The sequence below is a fragment of the Panthera leo genome, chromosome C1, assembly GCF_018350215.1.
Source record: "Panthera leo isolate Ple1 chromosome C1, P.leo_Ple1_pat1.1, whole genome shotgun sequence".
Classification (NCBI taxonomy): domain Eukaryota; kingdom Metazoa; phylum Chordata; class Mammalia; order Carnivora; family Felidae; genus Panthera; species Panthera leo.
The window spans coordinates 25032024-25050221 of NC_056686.1; the positions used below are offsets into that span (position 1 = coordinate 25032024).

Here is an 18198-nt window from a genome sequence, read left to right on the forward strand (position 1 = left end):
CCACCAGACATACCCCGAACCGGGCCTGCAGGAGCCAGCAGTTCAGGAGGCACGTCTGCTGGAGTGCACATCCACACACACGGTACACACACATCACACACACACATGCACTCCCGCCACTCACAGGGTTACCACCCCCGCCTATACCCTCCCAGGAAACGATGCGTAGCTGCAAGCTTGTCCCTCATGTGCGTTCCCACACCAGCTTCATCATCTGCACACGGGCATACTTGGGCACGCGTGTGTCTTACATGTAGGTACATCTTGCAGGCACACACTCGTTTCCACCCACGAAGGTGTAGCCTCACATCCTGGGCCTTGCGCACGAGCCCTCAGGTGTACCCTCGCACTGGCGTGTGGACCCATGCCCTGCCTGGATCGGCTTGGGGCGGTGGAGCCGGCAGCTCAGCTTCTCCCCTTGGTTCAGTGGTATTTCTTGAGCATTTACTATATCCCAGGCCGTGTGCTAGATGCTGGTGCAGGTAGAGGTGAGGAGCGTCGATGTGGTCCCTGCCCTCGCGGGGGAGACCCACATTACACCGAAGAGCACACGGATGGTGATTGATTACAGATTTTGGCAAATGCTAGGAAGGAAATACTTCTCTGGGAAGCTATGCTTCCCTGTAACTTCTTGGTTTTAGGTTTACTGTGGTGTATGCAGGGCAGAGGTGCTTCTGGGAGGGAGTGCTGCAGTGTTCCAGGTAAAGGGCATTCTGGCCAGAGAATGGCCTGGGCAAAGACCATGAAGTGGGAAATCAAGGAACATGGAGAAGGTGATGGCCCCAAGACCATCCCTTGGGGGTGATATAAAGGGAGGGTGTAAAGGGCAAGGGCAAGGTGGGCCTGGTGTGGCAGGGCCTGTAGTAGGTCTTCCCCGGCCTGTTTGCCCCTCTCCAGGTGTCTAGCCTGGGCCCTCCCCACCCTTCTCTGACCAGCCAACCCTCTGCTGACTTGCCCTGCTTAGGGCCACTCTCTTTGCAGGCCTGTGCTTTGTCTGACCTGCCCCACAGGCTGCCTGCACCCCCCCCCCCCGCCCCCCCCCGCCGGGGATCCTGAGGCATAGCATGAGAACAGGCTGTGACCACCTGCCAGGGCTTCCCAGCCTGGGACCTCTAGGACCCGTCTAGAAAGCTCCTGGGGACCAGGCCAGAGCCTGGGGGGTTCAGCATTCGGCTCTCCCATTTGGAGTTAATCCCAGACTTGGCTCTCCAGCAGTCGGCGGAGCAGCCCCTAGGGGTCCTAAAAGCCTGCCTGAGCTGCTGTACTCCCCCCACCGCAGCCCAGTTCACCTCCTTGGTTGGTCAGATTTCCATGTGGGTCTTTGGAATGTTGGGAAGGGCTCCCTTACGCCTTAGGGAACCTAACAGAACAACAATAGCTAAGGCTTACAGAGCCCTTACTGCACCAGGCACCATTCTCAAGACTGGGTACCTACGAACTCCAAATGACAGCGACAGCCCTGTGGACATACCATTGTCATCCTCAGTTTGGTAACAATCTCAAGGGCCGGAGCTGGGGTTTTGACCCGGGCTGTTTTGTACAGAAACTGCTTTTAGCCCCTGAGTTGCCATTTGTCCCTCAGAGGATCCAGGAACCCAGACTGTGATTTCGTTGAAACTCTGTTTTATAAAGGTCACACAGCAAGCTGGCGGCAGTGGGTTCAAGCTCCCTCTGCCCTCATCAGCTGTGTGACTGGGCCGGAGCCCCATTCTTGACTCCAAACAAGGAAGAGATTGGGGTAGAAGCCAGGAGGGCGGGGCCCTCAGGGGATGGGAGAAGGGACATGGGGTCGGGGCCTGTTGGGTGCCCGGGGTGTGTGTTTTCTAAGTAGTCATTTAGTTGTTCGTCTATGTTCTTAGCATCTTTCTGAATGTGTGTCGTGTTTCAAAATGCTCACAGCATCTACTTCACAGGGTCGTTCGGAGCCTGAGAGAAATGCTTGTCAACTGTCTGACAGTGCCTGGCATGGAACACAGGCTCAGTTACTTCTTCTTCTTGTCATTTCACGCCGGCAGAAGGAGTTCCGTGTGGGGATGGGAGCTGGGAGTCCCCAGGGGAGATGGAAGCAGAGAAGGGCATGTATTCTAAGCCAGCAGAAGGGTAACTAACCTCAGGAGCTCACAGCTATGCCAGGGACTGGGTGGACAAGGAACCAGGCAATTCTAGCTTAGTGGGATCAGTGCTGTGGTGGAGGAGGCCCAGGAGGCTGTGGGAGCTCAGGGGAGAGGCTGCAAATACAGCCGGGCGGTGAGCAGGAAGGCTTCCCCAGGGCCATGACACTTGAGCTGACTGGTGGTTGATGGGAACCTGGCAGGGCTCCAGCTGGGTGATGGCCCCAGATGGAAGGACACAGGCTGTGCAAAGGCACAGTGGCATGAAAGAGAACCTCAGGTTCTCTTGCCTGAGAAGGGGAACCTGGCCCGTTCTATAAATGAGGGCACCGAGGCTCCCAGACAGTATAACTGCCCTGGGTATCTTTGGGTGGCTGGTACTGGAGAGCGGGTGGGGCAGGGAGTGGGAGGGACTGCGAGGGGAAGGGCAGCGTCCCAGCTACCACTGACCAGGGCACAGATAGCAGCCTCTCTCTCTGCGGATCCGTCCCTCCCTCAGTGAAAACTGCCCTTCCAGCCCTGCGGGGCTGCGGAAACCCAGCCTAATTGGATCCAGGACCCTCGGGAGCCTCGGTCCCCACAGGAAGTTCCCAGGCACGAGCTCCTTAGGCTGGCCTGGCTCTTGGAGGCAGGGTGGGACCCAGCAGCTGGGCTCAGCACTCTGGGCTGCATGGAGTGGGGGCACATGGAGGGCAGAGGGGTCGTGAGAGGCCAACTTGGAGCGCATGGGGGTCTCAAGCTGGGAAGATGGCAAACTTCAGCTTCTCTCTCCTAGACCATCTCCTGCCTGTCCCTCCCAGACCATCCTTCTGGCCCCATAATAACCTGTCCACTGAAAACCCTGACCGTGGCCTTCCCCTGCTCAGAGACCTTCCATGGCTCCCCATGGCCTTTTATCCAAGCACTTCAGCCTGGAACTGTGGCCCTTTATGAACAGCCCCAGACACCTTTCCCTTCTTCCTCTGCAAATTCCTGCACCATACCCACGCCAGACCAAACGTGATGCTTTGTGCATTCCTGCTTCTGGGCCTTTGCATGTGTACTTCTTACTCCTTGGCCTGCCCTTCCCTGGCTTCTCTTGACCTCTCTGCTTTCCTCCTTTAGTAAGTCCCGCCTTCATGAGATCTTCGTGCATCCCTCGATGGGATGAACGCATCTTCCCAGGAGCGCCCCCACCCCATAGCTCACCTGAGCCCCAGCATCAGCTTGTTGCCACTCGGGCAGGGAGCAGGTTTGAGAACGCTTAGCTACCCTGGGAAGCTAGCCAGTTTTCCATGTCTTTGCGCACACCGCCCCTCTGCTTGGAATCCTCTTCCTCTACCCTCTGGCTCTCTTGGCAAAGCCCTCAGTCTTCAGAGCCCACGTGGACAGACCCCTCCTCTCTCAGGCACAGCCCTTCTCTCTTAGTGCACGTTTATTGAGCACCTAGCATGAACTAGGCACCTGAGCACTTACTGTGTGGCCAGCACTTGGCTCTGGGGCTGCATTGGTGGCCCTGTCCTTTCGAGTCACGACTGGAGGGAGTTTCCAGAGGCTTGATAGAGAGATGGCAGAGAATGCAGGGGGCTGTGGGTATGGATAACAGGGTAATCTACTTTCTGCTAGGGAGAGTTTGAAAGTGACCTTTAGCTGAGACCTGAAAGAAGAGCCAGGTGAGCTGTGGGGCCAAGTTGGGGTGTGGGGTTGTAACTAAGAACCAGACCCAAGCTCTGATCTCAGGGAGTTCACAGCTACGCCGGGGACTGGGTGGACAAGGAACCAGGCAATTCTAGCTTAGTGGGATCAGTGCTGTGGTGGAGGAGGCCCAGGAGGCTGTGGGAGCTCAGGGGAGAGGCTGCAAATACAGCTGTGGGGGGTGGGGGGGGCTGGTGAGCAGGAAGGCTTCCCTAGGGCTGTGACGCCTGAGCTGACTGGTGGTTGATGGGCACCTGGCACAGCTTTCGCTGGATGATGGAAGGACACAGGCTGTGCAAAGGCACGGTGGCATGAAAGAGCAACTTGTTTTGGGGGAACTGCAGGTGGTGGTGTGGGGCTGGAAGGAGGGAGGCCATGGGGATGTACCTGTTGGGATGCATATGGCCTGCAGAGCCTCACTGGCAAAGGCCTCTGTGCTGGGGATTTTGAACCATACCTCAAAAGTGATGGGAACCCGAGAGAGATTTCAAGCAGGAGTGAGTGACCTGGGCAGGCTTTGGCCTGGGCCTCCCCTCCGAAGCCTCCACCCAGGACGGGGAGCCCCTTCCTGACTCTGTGTCCTGACTGGGGTCTGGGGTGTGGCTGGAGGCTCACTGTGGGACCTTGAGCAAGCCCCTGGCCCTCTCCTAGCCCTTCTCTCCTCCTGGGTAAACCCGCAGGGCCTGAGGCCAGAATCCTAGTGGAGCTGTGGGCAGGGTTTGGGCTGTGTTGCTTAGCCTAAGCTTGCTGAACCTATAGTTTTATTAATATTCCTTTTAAAAAGTCACGTAACTACCCTGCAGAAAAGTCAGAATAGGGAAATGAGGTAAGTCCAAACCTGCCATTTCTGCTCTCACCCCAAGCCGGAAGCACCGTCACTGTTAGCATTCTGGCTTTTCCTTCCCTCCTCTCAGTACCTGGTTTTTATATGGATATCATTGCTCCGTCCGTCCGTACAATTTAGAAAATCTGCTCCCCTAATCTCTCAGTGCCTCAGTTCCTTGTAAGGTTGATATGAGAGTTAAATGAGTCATTACAATGCCGGTAAACACTGGCCGTTATTAATGGTTGTAGACTATGTCACTGTGTAACATGATTTACAGAGCCATCCTCCCATTGTTTAAAATTTTGGCTGTTTTCAGTTTTTCAATATGGTAAAAAAAAAAACCAAAAACAAACCACTGAAGCAAACAGCTTTGTACATAAACCTTTGTCTATATTTGGGCTATTTTCTAGGGACAGATGACCAAGAATGGGATCACTAGGCCAGGAAGTCTGAACATTTTTTTGAGCTCTTGTCACGTTATTGCCAGACTGTTTTTAGAAATGTTCCAATTTGCACTCCCACCAATAACGCATAGAAGTGCCAATTTCATCATACCCTCACCAGCATAGCGTATTATCATTTTCTTATTTCTCTTTGTTATTTTAAGAGGTGAACCTCATTTCATTTTCACTGCCAGGGAAGCAGAACTATTCTTTATTAGCTGTTCACATCCTTTTTGGTCTGCTAGCCTTTACAGAGCACACATAGCCCCTTCTCAGACCAATTAGGAAGATAGGGCTTAGATATAGGAAACAGGGAACAGAGTTTAGTGCCAGGGGAGGGGAGGGGACTTCCCTCTATCTAGGCCATAACACTCAGTTGCCTCCACATTGAGCATCCATCCATTCATTCATTCATTCATTCAAACACTTATCAGGTACTCTTAGGGCCTAAAAGGTAAGTTACCCAGCCATGATTCTGCCCTGACAGAGAGCATGTCCAACAGCAGAGATGGACAAGAACACAGACAGAAAATACAGGGATGTGTGCTCTGATGATAGATGTGTAGGGCACAAAGGGAACAGAGGAGAGGCTCCCAACACAGCCCAGGAGGTGATAGAGGTAGAGCAGTTTTGGAAGGCTTTCAGGAGGAAGTGGTCCATAAGCTGGAGCTTGAGGATAATCTGCAGTTAGCTAGTGAAGTGGGGAGGTCAGACGGTTCCAGGGAGAGGGGGCAGCCTGACTGATGGTGAGGAAGTAAGAAGGGAAGTGGAGCACTAGGGGATCTCTCTCTGGCTGGGCAGAGTATAAGGTGGCCATTGAGGCCACGGAGTCAGCAGGGACCAGACAAACAAGGCCCCAGGAAACCAGACCTTGTCTGGAGGGAAGTAGGGAGCTATGGAAGGTTCTAAGGAGGTGAATATTGTGATTTGCTTTTGTCTTTTAGAAATCTCACAGCGACTGCAGAAGGAGAGTGGAATGGGGGGTGTGGGTAGAGGTGGGGAAACCAGTGAAGGGACTCTTGCAGTAGCCGAAGAGGGCCTGGCCCCGGGCAGAGAAGGTGCTGGAGACCTTCTTTCCCTACGCTGCAGAATCCTAAAAGCAGCCTCACAGTGCACAGCGAATGTTACCTCTGCTGGGTAGCCCTTGCTGACATCCACCGCTGCCAACCAGGTCATGCCTTCCTGGAGGACGGGGCGGTGCAGGGCCTGGCACGCAGTGGTCAGTTGAGTGCCTACCACCAGCTGACCCTGATCCCACCCCTGCCCCTCCGTGCCTCCAGACCCTCTGTCTCTTCCCCCTCTGCCTTGAGCTGCCAACAGTTTTCTGTCTTTTCTTTGAGAATAAATTTATTGTTTTCATTATAAAAGCAACTGAACAGCATTACGGAGACTCTGGAAATCAGAGAAACAAAGACAAAAACCAGATCAGCTCCAGCCACCTCTCCCAGCCCTCCCTCTGGGTGTGGTTCCCTGCAGCTTGCTTTTTCTGACGCAGGTTTTTATTTTTGCCTCCTTGTAATCATAGTGTCCGGACCGTTTTGGGTCCTGCTCTCTCCCATTTGCTTTGTTGGGAGCTCGTTCCTCTGTGGCCATGGGGTCTGGGCAGATCTCAGTTTTTGATGCCTGTGGGATGGTTTGGGGATGGGGGTGGGACAGGGTTGTTTAACCGCACCCTGCTGTCCTGCAGTGGGCAAGGCTAGTCACATGCCACCCTGGGCTGCCTGTCTGCATTGTGTCTGTTTGTCTGTACCTGGACCACCCCAGCCACCTGGTGTACCCCTTCTTCAGTGCCCCTTTGTGGAGCTTACAAGGCTGGCCTCAGGGGCCACCTTCCTGGGAAACGGTCATGGACAGATCTGGTTTTAAATCTAGACTTGGCTCTGTGACCTCAGGCAAGTTACTTAACCTCTCTGGACTTCAGTTTCCTCATCTGTATCATGGGTCTATTGCCCCAGTAAAATAATGGCTGTAAAAATGCCCTGACACAGTTCCTGGCCCACTGTAAGTGCTCAAGAAAAGGTAGTCAATATTATTGTGTTTTTTCATTCTACAAAGAGTTTCTGAGACCACTCTGGGCTAGGTGCTGGAATGGCAAAGATGAATGAGCACTAGTTATACCTGTGAAGAGCTCGTGGTCTGGCAGGGAAGTCACCCAGGGAAACAGATAAGCATACCAATCGGCACTGGAGTGCTGGACCAGACCTGGGTGGTGTCCTAACTCCATTACTTGCTAGCTGTGTGACTTTGGGGAGGTTGGTCAACCTCTCTGAGCTGCAGTTTCCTCTTCTGTTAAATGCACATCTCACAGGATCATTGGGAAGATTCAGTGCCATGATGCATATGACACACTCAGCACAGTGCCTGGCACATAGTAGGTGTTGAAATCAATAGTAGCTGCCATTTTATTATTATTGTTATTGTTATTGTTATTCCCATATACAAGGTGCTGTTGGGAACACAGAGGAAGTGACTGACTGGGGGTTCAGGGAAAGCTCCGTAGAAGAGGGAACACTTGAGCTGGGTCTTGAAGGATGAGTAGAAGTTCACCAAGTGGGAAAGGACACTCTAGGTAAGGAACCTGTGACTCCAGGTTGAAATCTGTCAATGAGGGGTTTGTTCTTTGCGGGCGGGGATTAAGGAATTGTGTTCATCCCAACTTCAAGTGCCTTCACTGCCTCCCCCTGGATCTCCCCTGGGGGCCGTGTGCACTCCCCTTCCTGTAACAGCACCCACCTGTCTTGGCAGCTGTGGGTTCCTGCTCTGTGTCCCCATCTGTCCGTGTGTGGGACTACAGGTCTGTGTCTGTCATGTGTGTCCGAGTTTGGTGCTGTCTGCATGTTCCTGTGACCATGTTTGTCTGCGTGGGTGTCCGGAGGGCCTCCTGGGCCACGTGGTGGGGGGCGACCTGCATGCTTCCTTGGCCTCCAGCTCCAACCAAATAGCCAGGCCTCCTCGGTCACTCTCCTCCCTGGCCCAGCTCGGCCCATGCCTCTCACTTCCATTCCATTCTCCAGGGGCCTCCTGACGGGTGTCCTCCTGCTGCCCCTCTCCTGGCCTCTCCAGTCCCTTCCGCACGCAGCGGTCAGAGGGGTCTCTCTAGACCACAGATTCTGCCCCGTCACCCACTGCTCCGAGTCCAGACTCCAGGCCTAGGATTCAGGAATCGACCGTCTAGGTCAGGTCCTGACTGCTGCTCCAGCCTCCTCCCCCCTCTCCCAGTCCTCGCTGGAATGCTCAGCTCTCCTCACACAGCGCTCCTGCTTCTCACCTCTGGGGGTGTGCCCAGGCTGCTGCTTCCGCCGGGAATGCTCCCCACTCCTTTGTTGCCTGGCTAACTCCCACTTACCCTTTAAGACCCAAAGCAGGCATCACCTCCACTGGGAAGTCCTCCCTGATCCTTTTTTCCATCCTGGGTCAGGTCCCTGGCTCTGGGCTGCTCATCCCTCACTTGAGGGGCAGGAGCAAGTGCTTTGCCCAAGATCACACAGCCGGTGAGTTGGAGCCGAGATTTGAATCCAGGTACATTGGGCTCTAAACAAAGCAGGCTGTTCCCTGGTCCAGGTGAGGTGATCGTAGCTAGGACTCGGGGAGAGGAGTGGGTGGATTTGAGGGAGAATTTGGAAATGCAGTCCCGTGGATGCGGCTTGTGGTGGATCTGAGCTGGGAGGGGAGGGCAGGGACGTGTTGGGGACCCGTGTGTGTCTGTGGCAGGAGCATCTGGGTGGTCGGGGATGGCTACGGGGGTACACGTCCTAGGGGAAGACCAAGTCTCTCAGCCCACGAGACAGCAAAAGGGAGGTAGTTGGAAGGTGGGCCCGGAGCTCCAGAGGCAGGCTTGGTCTGGGGGTGCAGACTTGGGGCTTGGCTGGGTTTTCAAATCCTAGAGTGGATGGGCCACTCAGGGACGAGGTGGGCGGGAGAGAAAAGCCTGGCCTGCGGGTGGGAGCTGTGAGAGACGCTGAGATGAGGAGCCCAGGGTCACAGCACACAGAGCTTCACAGAGGGCTGAGGCAGCGTGAGGCCATGAAAGGTCAGCCTGGACCACGTGAAGGTCCTCGGTGGCATGTAGCCGGTCTCAGGTGAGAGTTCTCTTTGGTAGACGCTTGAGGGGTCACATGTCTGCTTCCTCCACTTAGCTTGGGGCTCCCGGATGGCAGGACTCTCCCGTTTGCCTCAGGATCCCCAGCGCTGGTCCCGGTGTGGCCCAGAGAACGTATCCAGAACAAATGGATGGACAGATGGATGGATAGATGGGCCGGCTGCCATCAGGATGCTGTTGACAGAAGCAGCTCTAGGTGTTTCATTCATCCACCCATCCAACTTTCTTCACCTTTTAGAGCCAGAAAAACGAAGTGACAGTGTGCTTGGCCCACTGTAAGGGTCAGGGCTCGGTGTTTCACGGCTCACAGCACAGTCTGGGCTTCTCTCTGGGGCTTGAAGCCTGGTGTGCACGTCCTGTCCGACCACCAGCAGTGTCTCTTCTGCCTGTCCCCACGGGAATGCTCAGCCGCAGCCCACCTGGCTCCTCTGCCCCTGCCCCCATCTCCTCTCCCCTGCCCCGGCCCTCAGGCTGCGCCCTCTGACCTCAGGCCCCTTAGCTCTGTTGCTTCCCCAGCCCAGCACACTCCCTTGATGCCTTCTCCCCGCCAGCATCCCAGCCCAGCCCCTCAGTGGGCACTCCGTACCCCCACTACCTCCCCTCTCCAGCTCTCTTTTTGGTGCCTGAAGGTGGCTGCTCATGGACTCGAACCTGCCTTGACCTTTCAGACCTCCATGCCTCTGCTCAAGCTGTGGCCCCTGCTGGGAAGGCCTTTCTGCTGTCCACCTATTGTAAACACACACCTGACCAGTCTTGCTCCTGCTTAAAACCCCTCCCTTAAGACAAGGTCTGAGCACCTTAGCCCAGCCCTAGCCACCCTCCCCACTCGCCTCTTGCGACGGCCTGCCATGTCATGTAGGTCCCAGGGTTGCAGAGGTGGATACCCACCTCACAGGCTTTCTGGGAGGCTCACACGAGCTACTCCTGAAGTGCTCCTAGCAGTGTTCCTGACACTCAGTAGGAGCTCAGCAAATGCCCCCCCCCACCCCTGCCTGCCTTCCCTGCATCTGACACACAGTAGGTATACACCAGGGCAAGGGTCACAGACTGAATCACTAAATTACTTAAGACCAGCCAGAGGAGGATGAGGAGAAATTAGGAAGAGACTGCGGGGATCAGATTAAGTGGCCCAGGTCAGACCCGTCCCTTCTGTGGGCCTGTGCCAAGCCAGGGCGAGGGGCCATCCCTGCCTGGCCAGGAGCCAGACAAGTAGCAGAGAGGTTGCTCTATTCCAGCCATGGGACCCTAGGCCAGCCACCTTCTTCCCCATACCTCCCTAGCCAGGGAGGGGCTTTGGGAAACCTGAACTTGGCATTGAGCTGAAGAGAAGGAGGAAATGTCAAGGTACAGCTGATGCGGTAGGCAGAGCCCTGGGCCGGGGTGGGGCAGGGCAGGAATGAGGCAGAGCAGCCTGCTTCACCCCATTTCACAGATGAGGAGAACTGAGGCTCTGAGAGCCAGTGCCCAACCTGGCGGTGCAGTGCTGCCTCCGTCCTTGTGGCCTGGAGCAAAGTGCTTCCCTCTGTGAAATGGGGATGAGACTATTCCCTGCTTCCTTGGGCTCTGAGGAGAAGGCCTGTGGGTACAGAAGAGCTTTGTCAACCGTCGAACTGTATGTGGCTGTCTTGAGTTCTGATTATTATTCCTTCATGTATTCATTCCGTCATACAACTCCTGTTGTTGGTCACCTCTAGGCCTGGCTGCTGGGGATGCTGAGATGAGTGAGGCAGGTGTATCCAGTTCTCGGCTCCCCTTCCCCCGCCCCAGCCTGGAGCCCCCTCTCCCAGGCTCTTCAGCTCAGTTCCCTTCACGTTTTCCCTGGTGGACGACAGCTGGGAGGGACAGCTTCTGGATGTGTGGGTGCCTGCCCCCAAGCTGTGCGCATTGTATCCTAAGACAGGGCATATTCACAAGCCTGCAGTCAGGATGCCTTGTCTTTCCCTTGAACAGCTAAGGGACTAATCAGCTGGACTTTGGAGTCAGGCAGATTAGAGGGGGAATCTCAGCTCTACTTACTTGCTGTGTGACCTTGACTAAGTCACTCCACCTCTCTGAACTTTGTTTCAGTTGTAAGATGGGGATGATGAGAGTACCTGCCTTTCAGTGTCAGTGGGCCTGGCACAGGGTAGACACTTGGTAAATGGCAGCCTCCTCACTGTTCTTGTGTTGAGGTCTTTCTGAGAAAGGGATCTGGAACAGTCAGGGAGAACTCCAGGCAGGAAGTGTGTCTTGTTCTGGGCTGGGAGGGAAGGGGCAGCTTGGTGTCTGCGGATAGAGGGAGCAGGAGGGCCCTTAGAGGGCAGGGGCCGACCCAGCCACCCCAGAGGAGGGTACTATGACCTTCTGCCTGGCCAGGCTCAGACCCTACCCAGCCCCCAGGCTGGGAGTGAAAGGGCAAAGGTTGTTCTGTGTAGGCCACTTGCATATGAGATTTGCTCAACCAAGGACTGGGGGGTTGCAAAGCGAACTCCCCAGAGGAAAGGGCTTGAGCAAATCCACTTTCTAGTTTGACTCTGGTACCCTAGCCTGTGGTCTTGGACAGGTCCCTTCCCCTCTCTCCAAGCCTCAGTTTCTTCACCTATAAAATGGGGTAATAATACCTCCCGTGCCTATTTCTCAAGTAAAGATTACAAGGATAATTTATGTAAAAGATCTTTCTTAAAGTGTTGAGATTAGATTGTATTGAGAATTTTCTCCTAAACCCCTCTGCCTGCCATTCTGGTAGGGGCTCCTCAGGCTTCTAAGACCAGGAGATGAGGTGGAAGGCATTTCGTTTTGGCCTTGACAGTCAAACAGTCATTTAAACAGCAATACCAGTAGGTATTTAGTTAGTAATTACTGTAGGAGCAAGATAAATAAGAGAATTTTGATAGGGAGTAAGGCCTAATGGAAAACTCCGTTCAGCACGGTCCCTGTAAGTCACTTCTTGACTTACTCTAGGGTTGCAGGAAGACTTGAACCCTCTGGAAGAGTAAGATAGCTCTGAAGGCCCATCCTTCACACTGCTCTGGGTGAAAGGCCTAATTGCACAGCCTGCCAAGGAAATTGCCAGAAGTGAGGGCCACCAGATAGGCTGTCACATACTTCTACTGAAGAGCCCCCAACTGCCCTAGCTGCCAGCCTCCTCAAGCCCCTCCTTAAGCACAGTGTGCGGACACGTCCTTGTAGGTAAAGTGTTGCACGTGCCCGTGCTTGCTTCTTGAAGATAACTTTCCAGAGGTACAATTTCCTGGGTCAAAGGGCAGTAATCCTGTGGGTCTCTGTAAACCATCTTGCCAAATTGCCCTTCAGAAAGGCTGTATCTGATGACCCAGGATGCCCCCCATGTTCCGATGAGGCTGTCTGCACTCAAAGGGGCAGGGGTCAGAAGGGCAGGGATCAGGGTTGGGTGCTTGCCTCCGTTCTGTGGCCATTTACGAAGTTGCCCCAAGACTCCCCAGTGTGTCTCTGTCGGGTGGGGTGGGAATCAATCCATGGGTTCACGGGGGGCTCTGCAGCTTCAGGCCCTTCTGGGGAATGGGGATCGGTTTGCGGGCATTGGGGTGATGGGGGACCTGGGAGCACAGCTGGCCTGTCTCTGACTTTTGCCCTCTGGGGCCCACGGAGGGAGACACTGAATTCCTGACTTCTCAGCCTGGAGACGTGGTTGCCCGGGCCTGGTAAGGGGCCTGCCCTGCTGCAGGGTGAGGGTCCTGCAGAGGTGGGGGTCCCAGACGTGGGGCCAGACTTGAGTGGGTATAGCTGACGGGAGCTCGCCCCAGGCGGCTGGGGAGGGTCCCTGTGACAGTCGCTCTCTCCCCGCAGGATGGCCGAGCCTCGATTTAACAACCCCTACTTCTGGCCCCCTCCTCCCACCATGCCCAGCCAGGTAAGACTGAGCGAGCGTCGCCCTCCGGCCGCCCTCCCCCTCTTGGAGCTGCTCTGCTTTGCCCCGGGCTTCGGCCCGGCCCACGGGGCTCCGGGCTCCGGGCTCCGGGCTCGCGGCTCGCGGGGGACCGGCGGCCCGGGGAAGGGGCCCGGCGCGGCCCAACCCCCTCAGTGCCTCTCCTCTCCCGCCCGCAGCTGGACAACCTGGTCCTGATTAACAAGATCAAGGAGCAGCTGATGGCGGAGAAGATCCGGCCGCCTCACCTGCCGCCCACGTCGGCTTCGTCGCAGCAGCCGCTGCTGGTGCCGCCGGCGCCGGCCGAGAGCAGCCAAGCCGTCATGTCGCTGCCCAAGCTGCAGCAGGTGCCGGGGCTGCACCCGCAGGCCGTGCCGCAGCCCGACGTGGCGCTGCACGCGCGGCCGGCCACCAGCACCGTCACAGGTACGGCGGGCCGGGAGTGGGCGGGGCCGGCGAGGACGGGGCGGGGCTGAGGGAGCCCGCCTTTCCCAGGCCCCGGCCAGCCTGGGAGGACAACCCTCCCCTCCCCGCCCCAGCCTTCCCCCACCCCACCCTACGCGTGACATTGACAGGACGGGGGCGGGTCAGTGCCAGGGAACTTAGGGAATCCGGAGAAGAACCTTGACCAGACCCGCTGTGGGTGAGGGGGAAGGGTTTATGTGCCGGGAAAGGTTGGCTGTTGATGAGGGAAGCGAAGCAGGAAGAGGGAACCACACGTGCTACGCGGGTGTGTGTGTAGAAAGCAAGCGTAGGATGGGTGGAAGGGCCAGATGCTGATGATACATCACAATGACTACACTCACAATATGGCAGCTGACTCCAGTTGAGCACCTGCGTATAGCCAGCAGTGTGCCTTTATTACTCCCAGCAGTCCTGTGAGGTGGGTAGTGCTAGTATTAGGTTGAACAGTCGACCATTTTTGACTTCTAAGACAGCACTTTCGTGTGCACCCTAACCTCTCCATTTAACGGATGAGGAAAGTGAGCCAGAGTTGCACAGTCGGTAGGAGGCAGACACAGGCGGTGTGGGTCCTCAGAGCCCATGTGGGTTCTAGAGTCCCTTGGCTCTAGCTGGTCCTGCTGACACTAGAGAGGAAGCCGACCAGATGTGAAGGGCCTTGTGGGCCACCCCTGCAGTTGGGACTTTACCCTCCGTCAGTGGGGAGCCGTGAAAGATTTATAAGTAGGGGAGGGAGATGCTCAGAGTTGGGTTGGAAAGCTGAGTCTGGCTGCGAGGTAGGGACTGGCTTGGTGAGAGGGAAGGAGGCAGGGAGATCTATAGGAGAGGGCAGTGGCCTGGACCAGGCAGTGACAGTGGGGATGGAGAGAAGGGGACAGATCTGAGACACGTTGAGGGAAATGGACAGGACTCGATGCTAGACTGGACATAGGGGTGAGGAGCAGGAAGAAGTGAGGGGGCATCCCAGGCACTGCCAGGGAAGTGGGATCACAGGAGGGGGTGGGGGAAAGAGGTGAGCTCAGTGTTGAGTGGGTTGGGACTGGGGTGCTGGGGGCATCCTGAGGCATTGTCACGGGGCTGGGTCTGCCTGATGCCTACCTCAGAGCCTGGTGGACAGGCTTTCTCTGGAGGCCACAGCAGCCAGGCCTTTGTTCCTCCCCTGGCTCACCCCTACCAACGGCCGGGTGCCTCTCTCCTCATTTCCCCCTCCTCTCAGACGCCCAGGAATTATGGGGCCCAGTGAGCCTCCCTGAGGCCCCAGTGACACTCTGCGCATTCCCCCCTTATTATGACTTTATTAAATTTATTTTTCTCATTATAAAAGTAATATTAAAAAAGTAATATAAGCATATTAAAAGAAATTTGGAAAAAAGAAAAACTAAGGGAAAAAAACCACTCATAATCCCAGCTCCTAACCCAGCCGCTTAGAGAGCCCTTTGGTTCATTTCCTTCCTTTTCCATCTTTTTTGTTTATTTTTTAATATGTGTGCGTATTTTGCTGAGCTTGTAGTAGGGCTGTACCCATGACTTTAACTTGCTGTCATAAGCATTCTATCATAAGCATATTTAATGCTTTTTTTTAATTATAAAGGTAACGCATAGTCCTTGCAGAAAATTGAGAACTCGCAGACAACCTGAAAGGAGAAAAAATTAGCCCTAGTCCTACTACTGTTGGCATTTTCATATGTTTTCTCTATAATTTATTTTGTTTTATCCTTTAATCACAGATGTAAAAAATGGATGAATTCACCAGGTAAAAAAATCAAGTAATATAGAAGCAGCTAGATAAAGTATGGAAATGTCCTTTTGCCAGAAAAGTATTCTTCCTCCCTAGAGTGAGCCATCTTTTATACACAAATTGAGTTGGATGCGTCTTCTCAGATCTCTTCCTGTACATTTACACACACATATGTATTGTCTATTACATACATATGAGGTTTAGGCATGTGTGCCTTTAAACAGATGGGTTCATACTGTCTATGATTTGCTTTTTCACCTGACAACGGCACATTCGGGCTTCTCTCTCCGTCACTGCACAGCGTCTTTCTTGTTTTTGTGGCTGCCCAGTCCTTCACAGTGAGGATGGACCACATCTCTTTACACAGCCCCTGCTGAGGACAAACAGGTTGTGTCCAGTTTTGTCTGAGCAGAATTTTATATGGAAGGTCCCTGTACACAGACATTTGTGCTCATGGGCAAATATTTCCTTGCGGGCAATTTCTAGGAGTTGTGCACATTAGGGGCGCCTTGGTGGCTCAGTCAGTTAAGCGTCCGACTTTGGCTCAGGTCATGATCTCACGGTTTGTGAGTTCAACCCCGCGTCGGGCTCTGTGCTGACCACTCAGAGCCTGGAGCCTGCTTCACATTCTGTGTCTCCCTCTCTCTCTGCCCCTCCCCCATGCAAGCTGTGTCTCTCTCTGTCTCTCAAAAAATGAATAAATGTTAAACTTTTTTTTTAAAAAGTTGGGTACATTGACACATCAATGGCTTGTGCCAAACAGCCCTCCACTGAGGGTGATAGATGTATCCTTCCACTGCCAGTGGGTGACACAAACATGTGTCCATCTCTGGAGCTTACCTTTTTCAATGCGTAGATTTTTGGTTTCTTTTTTATTTCTTAAATTTTTTATTTTTTAGAAGTCTTTATTTTTGAGAGAGAGAAAGAGAGCATGCACACAAGCAGGAGAGGGGCAGAAAGAGAGGGAGAGACAGAATCCGAAGCAGGCTCTAGTCTCTGAGCTATCAGCGCAGAGCCTGACTTAGGGCTTGAACTCACAAACCGTGAGATCATAACCTGAGCCAAAGTCAGACACTTAACTGACTGAGCCACCCAGGTGCTCCTGGTTTCTTTTTAAAAGAAGCAATGTTTTAGTCATGCAATAGATACCATTTTCATCTTTTGTCTGTTTAACCTGGTATTGTAATGTTTCTAGTCCCCGCCCCCTTTTTTTCAGTGTTTATTTATTTTTGAGAGAGAGAGACAAGAGTGACAAAGTGCAAGCGGGAGAGGGGCAGAGAGAGAGGGAGACACAACATCCCAAGCAGGCTCCAGGCTCTGAGCAGCCAGCACAGAGCCCGATGCTGGGGCTCGAACTCACAAACCTTGAGATCATGACCTGAGCTGAAGTCAGATGCTCAACCGACTGAGCCACCCAGGCGCCCCTGTAGTCCCCTCCTTTTTAAAAGAATAACTTTTATTAACAAAAGTTTATTTTATTTTTTTCCTTTTCCCTTTTTTAAAGGTTTTTTTTTTTTAAGTAATCTCTACACCCAGTGTGGGGCTCAAACCCACGACCCCAAGATCAAGAGTTGCACACTCCTCCAACTAAGCCAGCCAGGCGCTCCTATATATATATCACAGAAGTTTCTTAAAAAGTTCATTGTCAAAGAATCAAAGTATAGCTAAGTAAAAAAAAACAAAATAAAACAAAACAAAACACATTTTAAAAAAAATTACTCCTAATTGCATTATCCACATCACTTTTGGTACATCTTCTCCTACTTACTTTTTCTGTGCATACGTAGGCCATTTTGTTGTTTGTTTTGTGTGTATATTTTGTTTTACAAACATAACCTCTTTTTATTTTTACTTATTTATTTTTAATGTTTATTTATTTTTGACAGAGAGACAGAGCTTGAGCGGGGGAGGGGTAGAGAGAGAGGGAGACACAGAATCCGAAGCAGGCTCCAGGCTCCGAGCTGTCAGCACAGAGCCCGACACAGGGCTTGAACTCATAGACCGCGAGATCATGACCTGAGCCAAAGTCGGACGCTCAACCGACTGAGCCACCCAGGCGCCCCATAATAACCCCCTTTTTAATGGACACTTAATGTTCAGTAGAGAAAACTGATCACAATTTATTGACCCCTTCCCTAATGTTACACATTTCAGTTCCTCTAGCTTTTTGCTATTGCACATAACACAGTAGTGAACATCTGTGTGCTTGTTTTTTTTCTGCAGTTTGAAGTATTTCCAAAGTGCCTGTTACCAACTAAGGCATCCTACACACACACACACAGCCTCTCATTTAGTTCCCCCTGGGGTGATTTACGAAGGGAAGTGGGGGTGCTTAGAAAGGCCTCTGCAGCTGCCCCCACCCCATGTCTTCCACAGGTCTGGGGCTCTCCTCCCGGACCCCGGCTGTGAGCACGTCCGAGTCGAGTGCAGGCACGGGGACCAGCACCCCGTCCACGCCCACCACCACCAGCCAGAGCCGCCTCATCGCCTCGTCCCCCACCCTCATCTCAGGGATCACCAGCCCCCCCCTCCTGGACTCCATCAAGACAATCCAGGGCCATGGCCTGCTTGGCCCCCCCAAGTCCGAGCGTGGCCGCAAAAAGATCAAGGCGGAGAACCCAGGGGGGCCGCCCGTCCTCGTAGTCCCCTACCCCATCCTGGCCTCGGGCGAGACTGCCAAGGAGGGCAAGACATACAGGTGGGGGTCTTGGCGGGAGGGGGTCCACGTGGGCGTGGGGTGGAGGCTCACACCAAGGGCTGCCCTAGGAGCCCGGCAGCTGGGGCTGGAAAGAGGGACTGCAGAGGCTGAGGGTAGGGGCCAGGTCCAGAGGAGCGGGGTCTCCTGGTGAGCCCCACCCACAGCCCATTCACAGGCAGGCTGGGGCTATCCCCCCATGCATATGCAGGGTTGCCAGAGGCCAACCTCACCACAACCTGGTGTCGTGGGAGTCCTGTTCTTCCT

The 18198-nt window shown here is 54.1% G+C and overlaps 1 protein-coding gene across 2 annotated transcripts in view; it reads left to right on the forward strand.

The window, feature by feature from the left end:
- ZNF362 (zinc finger protein 362) overlaps positions 1-18198 on the forward strand; it is a 40129-nt gene that overhangs the window by 6322 nt on the left and 15609 nt on the right. Inside the window, exons 2-5 of one of the 2 annotated variants that reach the window (XM_042951402.1) lie at positions 7498-7623; positions 12958-13021; positions 13216-13462; positions 17613-17934. In XM_042951402.1, coding sequence (XP_042807336.1) covers positions 7586-7623; positions 12958-13021; positions 13216-13462; positions 17613-17934 — 671 coding nt within the window. In that variant the 5' untranslated portion in view covers positions 7498-7585. Of the gene's footprint in view, positions 1-7497; positions 7624-8600; positions 9350-12957; positions 13022-13215; positions 13463-17612; positions 17935-18198 lie in introns of those variants that run through there. The other variant, XM_042951401.1, reaches the window with a different exon arrangement.